This window comes from Nematolebias whitei, chromosome 13 (assembly GCF_014905685.2).
Source record: "Nematolebias whitei isolate Nwh7 chromosome 13, NemWhi1, whole genome shotgun sequence".
Classification (NCBI taxonomy): Eukaryota; Metazoa; Chordata; class Actinopteri; order Cyprinodontiformes; family Rivulidae; genus Nematolebias; species Nematolebias whitei.
The window spans coordinates 37,378,938-37,394,619 of NC_056510.1; the positions used below are offsets into that span (position 1 = coordinate 37,378,938).

General features: G+C 41.7%; 1 protein-coding gene across 12 annotated transcripts in view; it reads left to right on the plus strand.

Annotated features, from left to right (window-relative positions):
• caska (calcium/calmodulin-dependent serine protein kinase a) overlaps positions 1-15,682 on the plus strand; it is a 406,103-nt gene that overhangs the window by 292,580 nt on the left and 97,841 nt on the right. For 8 of the 12 annotated variants that reach the window (XM_037687081.1, XM_037687083.1, XM_037687082.1 and 5 more), the window contains exons 9-12: positions 7,768-7,851; positions 7,950-8,049; positions 8,437-8,454; positions 10,328-10,449. In XM_037687081.1, coding sequence (XP_037543009.1) covers positions 7,768-7,851; positions 7,950-8,049; positions 8,437-8,454; positions 10,328-10,449 — 324 coding nt within the window. The remainder of the gene's footprint in view (positions 1-7,767; positions 7,852-7,949; positions 8,050-8,436; positions 8,455-10,327; positions 10,450-15,682) is intronic. The other 4 variants (XM_037687086.1, XM_037687088.1, XM_037687092.1 and 1 more) reach the window with 1 other exon arrangement.

Consider the following 15,682-nt stretch of genomic DNA (forward strand, 5'->3'; position numbering starts at 1 on the left):
TGGTAGAGCTGCTGCCTCTCAGCGAGCAGGTCCTTGGTTCAAACCCCGGTCCAGGGGCCTTTCTGGGTGGAGTTTGCATGTTCTCTCCGTGCATGCGTGGGTTTTCTCCGGGTGCTCCTGTTTCCTCCCACAGACCAAAAACATGCATGTTAGGCTGATTGGTAACTCTAAATTGTCCCTAGGTGTGAATGAGAGAGTGAATGGTTGTTTGTCTCGTTTGTCTCTATGTGTCCCTGTGATGGACTTGCGACCCGTCCAGGGTGTACCCCGCCCCTCGCACAGTGATTGCTGGACATGGGCACCAGCGACCCCCGTGACCCAAAATGGAATAAGCGGGTAAAGATAATGGATGGATGGATGGATGATACACAATTGGCTGATTGATGGATGAGCCGCATGATCGGCATAGAATTTTTATTTCAAAATAAATTATTTTAAATTATTTAGCCCCTGCTGCACCTCAGCTGAAGGAGAAACTTCCTCCTACAGGTGTCAGGCTCTCCGCTTTGCTACGGAGAAGTGGGCGTGGCCAAGAGCAGCCGTGGCAGAGCGGAGGCACAGAGCTGAAATCATGACATATATATAAATACTAAAATATAATACTACGTTCTACTTGTACTACTATTCCTACTTTGCAGTTTTTCAGTTATCGCAGGGCTTCAGGGTACAGATCCCTGTGATGAACGAGGGACTACTGTAACTACATTTCTCATCCAGAAATTATCTCCTTGAATGATGGATTTAAAACATATTTAAAATATTTCATAAACATTGTCAAACTTGACCAAAACCACAACAGAAACGGTTTAAGTCCAACAAAACATTTAATGATTTAGCAAGTACTTAAAATCTGCCTGTTATTTATTTAAAAATAAAAGAATTTAAATATGCTTTTTCAAATCTCTTAATTAGTAGTTTTAATAACCTGTAAAGCTTTTGCATTGTATTGCAACTGTCCTGTTTGATTTACTGTTGATGATGATGATGATGATGATGATGATGACTGTGAGTCTTTCCTATCTGTTGTTTTGTTGATCACTTTTATTTTGTGTTCCTTCATCACAGGGTTATTAACCAGCTTTGATTTAGGCTTCTATAATTTTCTGGCAACTCTTCACCTAAATGGGCATGGTTGGATAATTAGTTCTTGTGGAATCTAATTCTGCTCATAAAGTTGCAAAGTCCTAATAAACTTGTGTCTTTCTTCTGCTGATGAGTTTTCACATGGGAAAGTTTACTCAATCCTCTCTGTTTTGACTGCAGAGCTCACATACAGTATTTTCTTGCACTTTCAGTTCAGTGGCTAAAATACAGTCTCTTCTTCAATGTGAATGTAATTTTATCCATCCATCCATCCATCCGTCCATCCATCCATCCGTCCATCCATCCATTATCTTCAGCTTGTTCCAAAGTCAGGTTTTGAGGCAGCAGCTTTAACACGGAGGTCCATACATCTCTGTCCACAGCCACCTCTTCCAGCTCCTCTGGGAGGACTCCAAGGTGTTCCCAGGCCAAATAAAAGACATAGTCTCTCCAGCGTGTCCTGGGTCTTCCCCGGGGTCTCCTCCCAGTCGGACATGCCCGAAGCTCCTCCCTAGGGAAGTGCCCAGGAATCATCCTTACCAGATGATGCCTGAACCACCTCAACTGGCTCCTCTCGATGTGGAGGAGCAGCGGTTCTACTCTGAGTCTCTCCCTGATAACTGAACTTCTCACCCTGTCTCTAATGGAGAGTCCAGCTACCCTGCAGAGGAAACTCATTTCAACTGCCTGTATCCACGATCTCATTCTTTCAGTCACTACCCAGAGCCATAGGTGAGGGTAGGAACATAGACTGACCAGTAAACAAAGCTTTGCCTTACAGTTCAGCTCCCTCTTCACCACAACAGACTGGCACAGAGTCCGCAATACTGCAGATAGTGCACCAGTCCATCTGTCAATCTCACTCTCCATTCTTCCCTCACTCATGAACAAAACCCTGAGATACTTGAACTCCTGCACTTGAGGCAGAACCTTATCCTGAAGAGAGCAATCCACCTTTTTCTGACTGAGGACCATAGCCTCAGATTTGGAGATGTTGAGTCTCATCCAGCTGCTTCACACTTGGGTTGCATTCACACCAGCCCTGTTCTCCCGAACTCCAGCCCGTTTGCCTAGGAAGTCCGGTTCATTTGGGGAGATGTGAACGCGCCATTGAACTCTGTCACGGAACAAAAAGGCGAACTCTGGCCCGGGCTAAAACCTAGGTCTCTGTCCGGTAGAAGAAAACTCTAGTGCGGTTCGAGTGCAGTGTGAATGCAACCAGACTGGACACCGCTCCACAAGCAGGAAGAGGAGTACAGCGCAGGACAAACAAACACACATTTCTCTTATCTCGTATGGAGCCGTCAGCTGCCTTGTGTGGAAAAACAACATTCTCCATGATCTTCTGCCTCATCTTCTGCTCATGCTGAGTCCATTGTTGAAAAATGACAAAATATAACTCCTAAAACTGCTAAAATTTGACGCCACTCCGTTTTTGTTTTTATTTCCAGAAGAAGAATAAGTGTCTTCAGAGGTTTTTGTGTTGTTTCTTTCAGTTGTTCTTGGTGCAGCGCCACCACAGACGAGTGGGGGAACAGGTTGGTTCAAACAGGTTGTCTCGACTGCACAGTGCAGTGTGAATGCAAACGCACCAGCTCAAATGTAAACAAAATGTTATGAATATTGGTCCCCAACCGAACCGAGTCTACCGGACTATCAGGTGTGAAAACAACCTCGGCTGTGAACCGCTCCAGTGAGAGCTGAAGATCACGACACGATGACACCAACAGGACAAACTGCAAAGAGCAGCTATGGAATCCTTCCGCCCCCTGGCTGCACTGATGTCATTTTAGAGTTTTAACAAAATGGGATTGTTTAAAAAAAAAACTATTTATTACAACCCCAATTCTGAAAAAGGTTAAATATCATGGGAAATGTAAATAAGACAGAATGAGATGATTTGCATTTGATTTGAAACTTACTTTTATATTTTATTTCCTTATTATCCATTATACGTTATTCACACTGGAATACATATCAAATGTTTGAACTAAGAAATTGTACCATTTAAACAAATGAACTACGTACGCCACTTTCTGGAGTTTCTGGAGGGAAATGAAAATCATTGAAATTACGGGGCCCTGTGTGAGAGTATTATAGGTCTGTTACAGTCACCTAATGCTCCAACTGTCAGGAAGATGGAGGAGAAAATAAAATTCACTCAGGTGTGCTGCAGAATGACGTTGTTCGTTTCATTCATTCATTCAACCTTTATTTAGACAGATAAATCCCATTGAGTCTCGAGGACTCATTTACTAGAGAGATCTGATTTCAACAAAGAAAGATGACAACTATGGACAACAGCGACAACAATAAACAGTTATAAAGTCCTACAATTAATTATTTTTTTTTTACCAAATAGGATGGCTAAAAAAAAACAAGTAAAAAGAAAAGAAAAGTAACAAAAACAGCTAGATTCTAAGGCAAATGTAAAAACTAAAAACAGGAACATGTCTGCATTAATCCCTGCCAGGAGTCCAACAGATTCTTAAAGCCACTTAGAGAGGTCAAAGGTCGAGAGCTGCAGGTCTTTAGGCATTAGGTGACTAACAGTTTCATGTGATGCAGGTCATTTTTGAGACCTGCATTGTGATCTGATCTCAGTGTGTAAACATTTGGACCTGTATACTTCCTATAAGTTTATAATATTCTGAGGAACAAAGTGGATGACATGAAGTATCCAGAGATCTGAACATAAATGTACCAGTAGATGTATTTATCCTGTATGAGTGGATCGGCTTTCAGTCCCTTTCAGCGAATTTGGTAAATCTGCTTTTCTTGTTATTCTTTCGGCTGCTCCCTTCTGCAAAGGTCGCCACAGTGAGCAAACTCACATGAAAGATTTGCAAATTGTTTTAATCCAGATGTCTTTCCTGATGCAACCTGGGCTTGAATCCACAACCTCAAGGTTGCAAGACTGCAGCACTGACCACTGAGCTACCGCAGCATACATGCAACGTTCTTTATCTATTTAAATAAAAACAGATACAAATTTAATGCACGAGGCAAACATGTGGCCAGTACACAAAACAAACTGATGACCTTCCACTGATGTTCCTCTAAAGGTCAGTTTTGACATGTTTTGTGAGAAAAAGTTTTCTAAGAGCAATAAGGACCTTACAAAACTGATGTCACATGGCTGAGTGACTCTGTAAAACTAGTTGCTTCACTTTTAACTTCTTCTTTCTGTAAAACTTAACACATTTTCCTGAAGTCTTGATAAAATGTCTGACACATTTTTTTCAAACGTACACCAGGTTTGTAATACTACTACATTTCTTTTATGTAGCCTGTCTGCTGAGCTCATTTCTTCTGAAAAATGTCCTCCCTTCCAGGAATCATGTGTTATATAAGATGTTATAATCACACAAATTCCCATTATTCCAATTCTTTCTGGGTTTTTTTTTTTTTTTTAGTTTTTTTTTTTTTTTTTCAAATTTAGAGGCCAACATTAAGAAACTGTTGCCTTCAATGACCGATTTCAATTGACCTTGCACCTTCATATCTCTCTGACCTACTTCATCCACATGTTCCTTCTTGGGCGCTGAGATCATCTGACCGCTGCTTTTGGTTGTACCAAAAACCAGGTTGAAGTTCAGAGGAGATCTGGCTTTTCCAGTCATGGGCCCTAAACTCTGGAACAATCTGCCCCCAACATTAAACAGACCACTTCACTTCCTGCTTTAAATCTCTCCTGAAAACACACCTGTATTCACTGATATTTAACACAGTGTGATCTGATTTATTATCCCATTGTTTTTCATTGTGTTTGCATTTTTATGTTTTTATTTTTGTTGCTTTTAATTGTATCTTGTTATTTTTTTTACTTGATGCTGTGATTTTATTGTAAGGCACTGTGGTAACAGTTTCTGTTCTAAATGTGCTTTATAAATAAATTTGACTTGACTAATTTCTATTTGTCCCACAAAGTTAAGTCAGGTCCTCTGGATGGTTTCTTTTTGTTGAAATGTTTCATCTTTCATCCAAAAGACATCAGTCCAAGGAGCCACAACAAACTCAGTCTTATAAATATCACCTTCACATAGTGGATCAACCAGTTTGATGGAGCTCAGATGGTTTCTGGAGTCCACCCTCTCCCCCGCCGACTCGTCTGAGGCAGCCATGGCCAAAGTGGTTCAAAGCATCTTGATTCATGCTCATTAATCCTACAGAAACCATCTGAGCTCCATCAAACTGGTTGACATTTTGTTGCTTCTGGTTCTTTAATTGACACAGTTACTAATGGAAAATCAGCCACTTCCCCTAATAACCAAACTTCTACAAATCAAATCCCTCCTACAAGTCAATCCTCAGTTAATCACACCTTCTCTTTTTCTCCATTCTCAGTCAGTGAGGTCAATAAACTGTTAAAAGATCTTGATCCTAAAAAATCTGCAGGTCCAGATGAACTTCCACCTTATTTCTTAAGGCTGGCCGCTCATATCATCACAGTCCCTGTGACCCACATCTTCAATCTCTCCATAAGACAAAACTCCATCCCAGACACTTGGAAAACAGCCTTTGTTCTTCCTTTGCTGAAGGGAGGTGACCCCACCTCACTGAACAACTATCGACCAATCTCTAAACTCTGCATTTTAGCCAAGGTTCTAGAAAAACTGATAAACTCTCAAATCAAAAATTACCTGGACTCATTTAATATCTTACCTCCACATCAATCTGGTTTCAGGAAACAGCACAGCACAACCACTGCTTCACTGAAGGTTCTTAATGATGTTGTTGAAGCACTGGATGCTAAGGATTATTGTGCTGCACTTTTCTTAGACCTGTCTAAAGCTTTTGGCACTGTGGATCATAACATCTTGTGTCATAAACTCTCAGAAATCGGTTTCTCAGATCACACCATTGGTTGGTTCTCTAACTATCTTTCAGACCGGAGGCAATGTGTTCAACATAATGGTACTTCCTCCAGTTATTTAACAGTCAACAATGGTGTACCACAAGGCTCAGTCTTAGGACCCACCCTCTTTACAATCTACATACATAATGTAGGTAAAAACATCCCTAATGCATCCATACATTTCTATGCTGACGACACAGTTGTTTATTGTCGAGCTAAAACTGTTGCTAAGGCTTTCCAGCTTTTGAAATCTGCATTCAACATCATCCAGACTGATTTGTTTCACCTCAAACTTGTCCTAAATGCCGAAAAAATCAAAGGGATGCTTTTTTCAAATAGGAAGTTGGTCCCAGCAGTTCTTCCTCCGATTTTATCCTCAAATGGTGTCCCCATTGAGTTTGTTGATTCCTATAAATATTTGGGTATCTTGGTCGACTCACATCTCTCTTTTAAGCTCCATGTGGAAAACTTGATAAAGAAACTGAAAGTTAAACTGGGTTTCTTTTTCAGAAACAAATCCTGTCTAACCCTGAATGCTAGAAAACGCCTTGTATCTGTGACTTTCCTTCCCTCAATTGATTATGGTGACATTATTTACATGAACGCTCCTACAAGAACCCTGCATATGTTGGATGCTGTCTATCATGGTGCACTAAGATTCATAACTGGCTGTGATTATCGTACCCACCACTGCACCCTGTATTCACTGGTTAACTGGACATCATTAACTTCACGCAGACTCTCTCACTGGTATATTTTCATCTTTAAATCACTTCTTGGTCTGTTGCCTTCATACATCTCCTCCTACATGTTTCTGTGTGAGTGCAGCTACGGAGTACGCTCTCAGGACATTATTACCTGCAGTGTTCCCTCAGTGAGGACTGAACTAGGCAAAAGGGCCTTCTCCTATTCCGCTCCTGTTTCCTGGAATATCTTACAAAAAAATTTGAAGCTCTCGACCTTGACCTCTCTAAGTGTCTTTAAGAATCTGTTGGACACCTGGCAGGGTCCAATGCTGACATGTTCCTGTTTTTAGTTTTCTACATTTGTCTTGGAATCTAGCTGTTTTTTGTTTTGTTACCTTTTCCTTTTAGCCATCCTATTTGTTAAAAAAATAAAAAAAAAAAAAAAACTGTAGTATGCTTTTTTATAACTGTTTATTGTTGTTGCTGTTGTCCATTGTTGTCATCTTTCTTTGTTGAAATCAGGTCTCTCTTGTAAATGAGTCCTCGAGGCTCAATGGGATTTACCTGTATAAATAAAGGTTGATTGACCCACTATGTGAAGGTGCTATTTATAAGACTGAGTTTGTTGTGTCTCCTCGGACTAATGAAGTCTTTTGGATGATAGACAAAACGTTTCATCAAAAAGAAACCGTCCAGAGGACCTGACTTAACTTTGTTGGATTTTTCTACCTGGATTAGTGAGCATGAATCAGAACAATTTCTATTGGGTTTCCTTTAGTTACTGGAGTTTCTTTCAGCTGCTCCCTTCTTCAGGGCTTGCTACATGAAAGGTTTGGCAGTTATTTTTAAATCGGATGCCCTTCCTGACACAACCTGGACTCGAACCCACAACCTCAGGAATACAAGACCACAGCACTGACCACCAAGCTACCGCAGCTTCCTTTTGGCATTGGGAGTATGAAGTAGAAGAAATAAGTTGGAGTATGGAGTCATAGTAATGGAGTAGTGAAGCTTCCATTACTGGGTTGAAAAAGTAATTAGGAAATAAAAAGATTCCTAATTTGAACAGGAAGCACAAAACTAAGTGAATATTTTCTCAGTTTTATTCCCTTTAATCCCATTTTGTCCTTTGCTCTGTAGGAGAGGGACCGGTATGCCTATAAAATCCACCTGCCGGAGACCGTGGAGCAGCTGAGAAAGTTCAACTCCAGGCGAAAGCTCAAGGTTTGCACCGACCCACCTCCACCTCCATGCACAACAGAGAGCTTGTTGCTGTCTCAGCATGAGACCATGAGGTGTTGATGCTTCCTGTGTCATTTCAGGGGGCGGTGCTGGCTGCCGTGTCGAGTCACAAGTTCAGCTCCTTCTACGGAGACCCCCCTGAGGAACTCCACGAGTTCTCTGATGACCCCTCCTCCTCAGGTGCACACTCCAGGACTCATCTGTTTTCTTTGTCTTTGAGTTCTACTTTCTGTGCTAGGCCCTGCACAGGCTGTTCCACCCAGCTGCTCTTAAATGAGCAGCAGAGGAGCATAAAGTGAGCACACAGGGATGTGCTGATGATCTCATTAGGCAGGTTAATGGATGCCGTGAACTCTGAACATTGCTTCAGGACCGGTTTGTTCTTCTGTGTGCTGTTTCGATGACAGAATTTGGCAGCTATGAGCTTGGACTGAAAAATATTCCCAATATTTCTTCTTACTAACCCATGTGATGTACCTGTTTATAATGCAGTAATTTATTGATGGCAACATGTTTTCAATGACTCACCGAGTTTGTGTGTCTCTATTAATGCTTTCCGCCTGCTAGGACTTCTCGCAGCAGAACGTAGGTATCTGTTTGTTCTCTCTGTGTTTTGAACAATAACTCAAACTGAATGTTTGTGTAGTTTGACCTATCATGACAGTAAGTATTTATTTAACTTGTAGATGAATAAAGTAGTGAGCATTTCAGTGTTTAGGAGATTTGGTTGTGTATATACTCGTTAGAGAACATGTGTGTGTTTGTCAGTTTTATTTATTACCTTTTCAGGACCTTTTTTTTTATTTTATTTCCTCTCAAACACGCATCATCCTGTCAGGACACACGGCTAAATTGGAGGACCAAAGCCTAGTCCTCATATGTTCAAATGCCATTTTTGTGTTGGGGTTAAGTTGTGAATTGAGCAGTGGTGGGCACAGTTAATCATAAGTTAGCTTCACGTACCGCTAATTCGCTACATAAAAATATTAGCTTTGCTATCTCTAAACAGATTTTCTAAAAAAATAGCTGAAGCTAACACTAACATGCCAACTTTTATCACACACTGCTGTCGCTGACAGTGTAACAGTCTGTAATGGAACAACGCTGTGAATGAACATGACTCAAAACGTTCATAAATCACGACTTGCAATTTATGAATCACTTTACTTGTGATTCACAAGTGAAGCGTCCATGTCCCATTCAAAGGTGAGCTTTCAAAAATTAATCCACTTCATTGGAACCAAAGAGGCAGAGCAGAACTCTGCTATGCTGAGGCAGAGTGATGCATTCAATGTGTGTTGGACTTTTGTCATATGTCATTTACTATAATAAATTAACTCACTTTGGAGATACTCTGAGCAACACGGTGACGCAACCGGTAGAGCTGCTGCCTCTCGTCGAGAAGGTTGCCGGTTCAAATCCCGATCCGAGGACCTTCCTGGGTGGAGTTTGCATGTTCTCTCCGTGCATGCGTGGGTTTTCTCCAGGTACTCCAGTTTCCTCTCACAGACCAAAAACATGCATGTTAGGCTGATTGGTAACTCTAAATTGTCCCTAGGTGTGAATGAGAGAGTGAATGGTTGTTTGTCTCGTTTGTCTCTATGTGGCCCTGTGATGGACTTGCGACCTGTCCAGGGTGTCCCCCGCCCCTCGCACAGTGATTGCTGGACATGGGCACCGGTGACACCCGTGACCCAAAATGGAAGAAGTGGGTAAAAGATAATGGATGGATGGATGGAGATACTCTTTGTGGTTAACTGCTTTTATAAACTAACTACAAAGTTGCTGTTTGTCATAATCAATATTCTCTTGGTAATAAATCTGTTTGTTTTAAAGTAAAGGTGTGTGAAATGTGTGAGAGTCACGTCCCAGAGACATTGTGAGCGTTGCAAAGCATGCTGGGCAGGAATCATATGTGCAGTGTTTGACTGGTTTTGATGTTTCTGAGTGTGAAAGTAGGTTTTCCATGTTATTTTTCTGTTCTGGTTTTCTTGACATTTATGCTAAAGTCTCTGCTATTGGCTGTAAACTGACACCACGAGTCAGAGACTGTTGGCTATGTGGAGAAAAACACTACAAGGGTGGTGATGTGACCGGGTGGTGCTTAGCTGTGCTCAGCTCTGTATAGAAATGTATAGCATAGTGTCGCACTTTGTAAATCACCATTCTCCTGTAAGCTTTGACAGTGTGGAGAACTGTCTATTTTTTAAGTTGTGGACTTGAATTTACGTATTTAAATTCAGTGGAAACTAATTCTGCTAAACAGAAAGTTAGTTCTGCTAGTAGTTGCTTAACGGAACCATGCCCACCACTGGAACTGAGTTTAGTTTGGCGTTATGCATGAACTGGTTATGGTTAAGTTTAGGTTAAGGGTAAAGGTTAGGTTACAGAAATGAATGGAAGTGAACGCACAGTCCCTCATAAAGACAGAAAAATAAACGTGTGTGTGTTTTTGCAGGCGCTGTGTCTCAGGTGTTGGACAGCTTAGAAGAGATCCACGCTCTCACAGACTGCAGTGAAAAGGACCTAGATTTCCTCCACAGTGTTTTCCAGGACCAACATCTACACACCCTGCTCGATGTAAGTGTCACAAACAAACAGTAACACCTCAACTAAACGTTTCATCAGTCTGACTGCAGAACATACATTCTACATAGTTATCTACATAACTGTCTTTTCACTCTCAGAGGCCAGAATTGGTAATTGGTGATTTGTGACTTATCTGTGCTGCTGGTTGATTATCCATGCTGCTGATTATCTCATGCTGCTGATTATCTCATGCTGCTGATTATCTCATGCTGCTGATTATCTCATGCTGCTGTGTTCATTCATACCCATCTGTTCACCTCATGTTCAGGTTGCTGTTGACATACTGTATTGTTTTACATTATTAGTGATTATCATATATTTTAGATCCTTATATACCGTTTCTTTTTATACTTTAGATTTTTGCTATTTTGGGGTGTAACTGGGACCCCGAGTACCTAATTTCATTCGACTTCATGTACCACATGTGATGTGAATGACATTTATCTTGAACTTGAACTGAATTGTACAATCTCTGCAGGTCCTAATTAGTATTTTCCACACCGTGCAAACAAAGATGTGCAACTCAAACTGAGCTGCCAACCAAACAGTGTCTGTCTGGGCTGGTGCAGTTTTCTACATTTAGAAAGGATATGCATGCATTGACAGAGAAAGTTGTCCATTTTATATTCAGATGTCCCTCGTTTATCACGAATAGTACAAGTAGTAAGTAGTAGTCTATAGGGGAGTGGTGGCACAGAGGCTACAGAAGATGGGCCTGTGATTGGAAAGTCGCAGGTTCAACTCCCCGTACTGTCAACATCAAAATGTGGGACCTTCGGGTCCCGAGTCCAACCTGCCCGAAGACCGTCACCATCATCCCAGTCCCAAAGAGCTCTACAGTGACTGGTCTGAATGACTAACGGCCAGTAGCCCTGACCCCGATAGTCCTAAATGCTTTGAAAAACTGGTCATGACTCACATCAAAACAACCATCAACATCAACAAGGACCCTCATCAGTATGCATACCGCGAGAATCGATCAACAGAGGATGCAATCTCCTCTGTGGTCCACACTGCTCTCACCCACCTGGAGCAGCAGGACTCTAACGTCCGTATGCTCTTTGTGGACTTCACATCTGAACGTCACACCATGATCCCCCAAACCCTGATGGACAAGCTACTCACACTAGGACTAAGCCCCTCCATTTACTACTGGGTCCTAGACTTCTTAACAAACAAACCACAGTCAGTGAGGATCCACAACTTCTACTCCTCCACCATAACCCTCAGCAATGGCTCTCCTCAGGGATGTGTGCTGAACCCTCTCCTATTCACTCTGCTCACATATGACTGTGCACCTACCCATCCAGGCTGTCACACTGTAAAGTTTGCAGATGATACAGTGTTGGTGGGATGTATCACAAACAATGATGAGTCCAGCTACAGGCAAGAGGTGGAACACCTGGAGAGCTGGTGCAAAGAGAATAACCTTCACATCAGTGTGAAGAAGATGAAGGAGATGGTCGTGGACTTCAGAAGGAACAAGCGCACCTACCCCCCCACCCCCCACCCCCCAACACAGGAGGATCTGCGGTGGAAGTGGTCTCCAGCTACAAGTACTTGGGTGTGCACCTGAATGACAACCTCAGCTGGAGCAACAACACCACCAGCCTGATCAAGAAAGCTCATCAGAGACTCTACTTCCTCAGACGGCTGAGACGAGCTGGTCTGGGAAGCTCAGTCCTCACCTCCTTCTATAGGTGTGCAGTGGAGAGCATCCTGTGCTCCAGCATCAACGTGTGGCATGGAGGCTGCACAGCTGCGAAAAGAAAAGCTTTGCAGAGAGTGGTGAAGGCTGCACAGAAGTCAGATGGAGTCAATCTCCCCACCATCTACACCTCCAGATGCAGGAAAAGGGTCACCTGCATCATGAAGGACCCCACTCACCCAGCACACACACTTTTTGCCCTGCTCCCCTCAGGAAGGAGGTTGAGGAGCATTAAGTGTAGAACCACTAGACTGAGGAACAGCTTCTACCCTGAGGCTGTTAGACTCATGAATCTCTAACCAGAATAATCACTGTGAAAAACCATATCATGTTGCTGCTGATCTGTTTCATGTTGATGTGTTCGTGCATGCTCATCTGCTCACACAAGACTCATGTCTGCTGCTGTTCGGCGTATTGTTTTTATTGTGCTTAGCGTATTTTTAGTTGATGTTTTTCTTAGTTCATATCTTAGATGTCATTACTGTTTTTCTTTTACATTTTAATATTGGATGTAACTGGGACCCTGAGTACACAATCTTGTTCCACCACATGTACCACATGTGATGCGAATGACAATAAAGAAACTCTGACTCTGATATGTAACTACTAATTTTACTCACCACCTCTGTAGAAGAGCAGCAGCTCGGTTCAGTTTCGGCAGACCTACCCTGCTGGTTCTGGTCGGCTCTCTGGCTCGGGGTAGTCCCGGTGGCCTCTGGAGAGAACGCCAGCCCTCTGGGCAGTGCCTTCCCACTCGGAAGGCCTCGTGGGCCAGCAGGCAGCACTCAGATTCACCGATGAGTCTGGAGGTCTGGTTCTGATCTGGTTCCCAGTCAGTTTCATGTGGCTCTCTGCATCCGCTGGGCGCCGAAGTCACTGAACGAATAAGGACCGAACTTTTCGGATTGGATCAAAACTTTCCCTCCATTTCAGCAGAATGCAACGGGTCTATTGAGTGGGGTACTCTTGGCTTCTGGGAAATGGAGTCATTTTGTGTGGCGATACAGTGTAGACTTATTGAAACTACAAAAAGATGGCGCCTGTCCAAAGTTTTTTTTTTCAGTAACTTTTTACTGTACAGTATCCCGTACTGTCCTAATCATGTGAGTAATATTAAAGTTGACAATTATGTGTTGTGTAGAATTTTATTTTCAAAAACCACAAAAGTCGAACCTCAACGTAGCGAAAGACTACTTACTGTATGTCAGTTGTATTGTGCATTGTAGTAAATATTTTGTGACGCATTGATTTGATAACATTAATAAATGAGAAGCAAACATTTTAACTGTGTAATATGATGAGAACTGATGTCATGCATTAAACTTGAGAACCATGCTGAAACGTTTGTAGTCCTACAGGAGAAGTGGACCTGGAGCTGGATGCATGCATCTGGTCTGGAAGCTTTAGTTTGTTAGCACAAGGAGCTCATAGAAAAAGCATGACTTTCTACAACTTCTAAACTTCTGGTTTGGAGTAAGTCACAGAAACAGACAAGATGGAAGTTTCCCCTTTTGCTATTCTTTATTTGTCCATGTTCCATTCCATCTTTTTCCTCTGCTCCATGTACGTAAAATTAATTAAACATTTTTTTTTATTATTATTTTTTAGAATTCCATTGGCAGCTGGTTCAGTTTCTTTAAATAAAACACTAAAAAATAAATAAATATATCCAAAGTACAGTAATGGCTGTTCTCAGAGCGCTGTGTGGTGTTTGGTCTTCAGTGGCGTGTGCAGCAGTGGGAGATGATGGCGTGGATGTGACTCAAATGAGGCAAAGCAACAGTGGTAGTTTAGTAGTAGAACGTTGATGTTGAGATGAAAGCAGATCTCATGGCCTTCAGTGTGACAGCACTGTGTCACGAATCATTTCACCAGCTGCACAGGAAGGAAGTGAAAGCACTCAGCTGTGTGTAACTCTTTTCATTTGGCTGCAGAAACATGAACGGCTGCGGTTCGGTAAACTCACCCTGACAGACAGTTATTGTCACATTAATGTCCTTCCAGAAGGGGAAATTATGTTTTGTTCCTTCCTTCAAATCTTACTGACAACTGGTTGATTTATTTAATTCATAAATAACTTTTACTCAGGCTATCCTGATGCATGCTCAATAATCCAGGTAGAAGAATCTAAAAAAGTTAAATCTGGTCCTCTGGACGTTCAAAAAACGAAACAAAGCAAAACAACAACAAAAAAAAATGTAGAAACGTTTCGTCTTTCATCTGAAAGACTTCCTCCAAATGTCCAGAGGACCAGATTTAACTTTTTTTAGATTTTACTCAGACTGTACTCATTTATGCCGAAGTCCATGCTCAATAATCCAGGTATAAAATCCAACAATGTTCAGTCAGGTCATCTGGACAGTTTAATAAAGAAACTGTCCAGACGACCTGACTGAACATTGTTGGATGTACGCATTGAGGCTCTCACCTACTGTACTTTTAGTTGTGGCTGTTCACCTCATAGTGTTCTGCATTGAAATTTAGCACAAATTTATCTGAAAGCTGTTTAACTGTTGAAGACAACAAGTCTAGTAATTTTTGATATGCTGGCAAGTTGACAAATAAATACAATATTCTGTTAAAAAGGTTTTAAAGGACGGTAAATTCTGTCATAACTACTTTCAGAACCCTTTTCAAGAACAATTTCTTTCAGCTGCTTCCTTCAGGGGGTTGCCACAGCGAGCACACTCGCACGAAGAACAAAAATATAGTTATCGTCTCAAATGTTACTTGGAACTTTAATGTGGAAAAGTGTTGACTTTGTCCAGAGTTGGCAATGAATCTGTGTTTCAAGGTTTTTGGGGAAGAAATGAGCACTATGTGTTGTGTACTAAAGACAAAAAGGACCATCTACAGTTGAAAACAACAAAGTCCATGCTCAATAATCCAGGTATACGATCCAACATTTTTCAGTCAGGTCATCTGGACAGTTTCTTTTTTTGTGCTGAAACGTTTCGCCTTCGATCCGGAAGGCTTCATCAGTCAAGGAAACGCACAACAAAACTTTCTTCCCCCAACAGCTGGAAGAATCAGATCAGATGATTTGAAAATGTTGGACCATCCACAGTGTTCTGAGCAACAGGTCCAGATGGAACACTGTTGAAGGTACAGACCTAAAGTACAGATCTACAGAGTTTACTCATTTCCATCAGTTTTAGAGAAGCTGTTCAGTAAATACAGAAGTAGTTGTTCAAAAAGAAACAGAAAATCAGAACATTCATTTTAATACAACAAAATTAAGTCAGATCCTCTCGACAGTTTCTTTTTTTGTTGAAACGTTTCGTCTCTCATCCAAAGGACTTCATCAGTCCGAGGATCCACAACAAACTCAGTCCCATAAGTAGCACACTTACATGTTGGGTCAACCAGTTTGATGGTGATAAAATGGTTTCTGAAGTCCACCCTCTCCCCTGTTTGCTCCTCTGAGGCAACCATGAACCATTTTGAACCAAGTGGTTCAAAACATCAAAGTTCATGCTCAATAGTCCAGATAAAAAAAATCCAACATGATGAAAG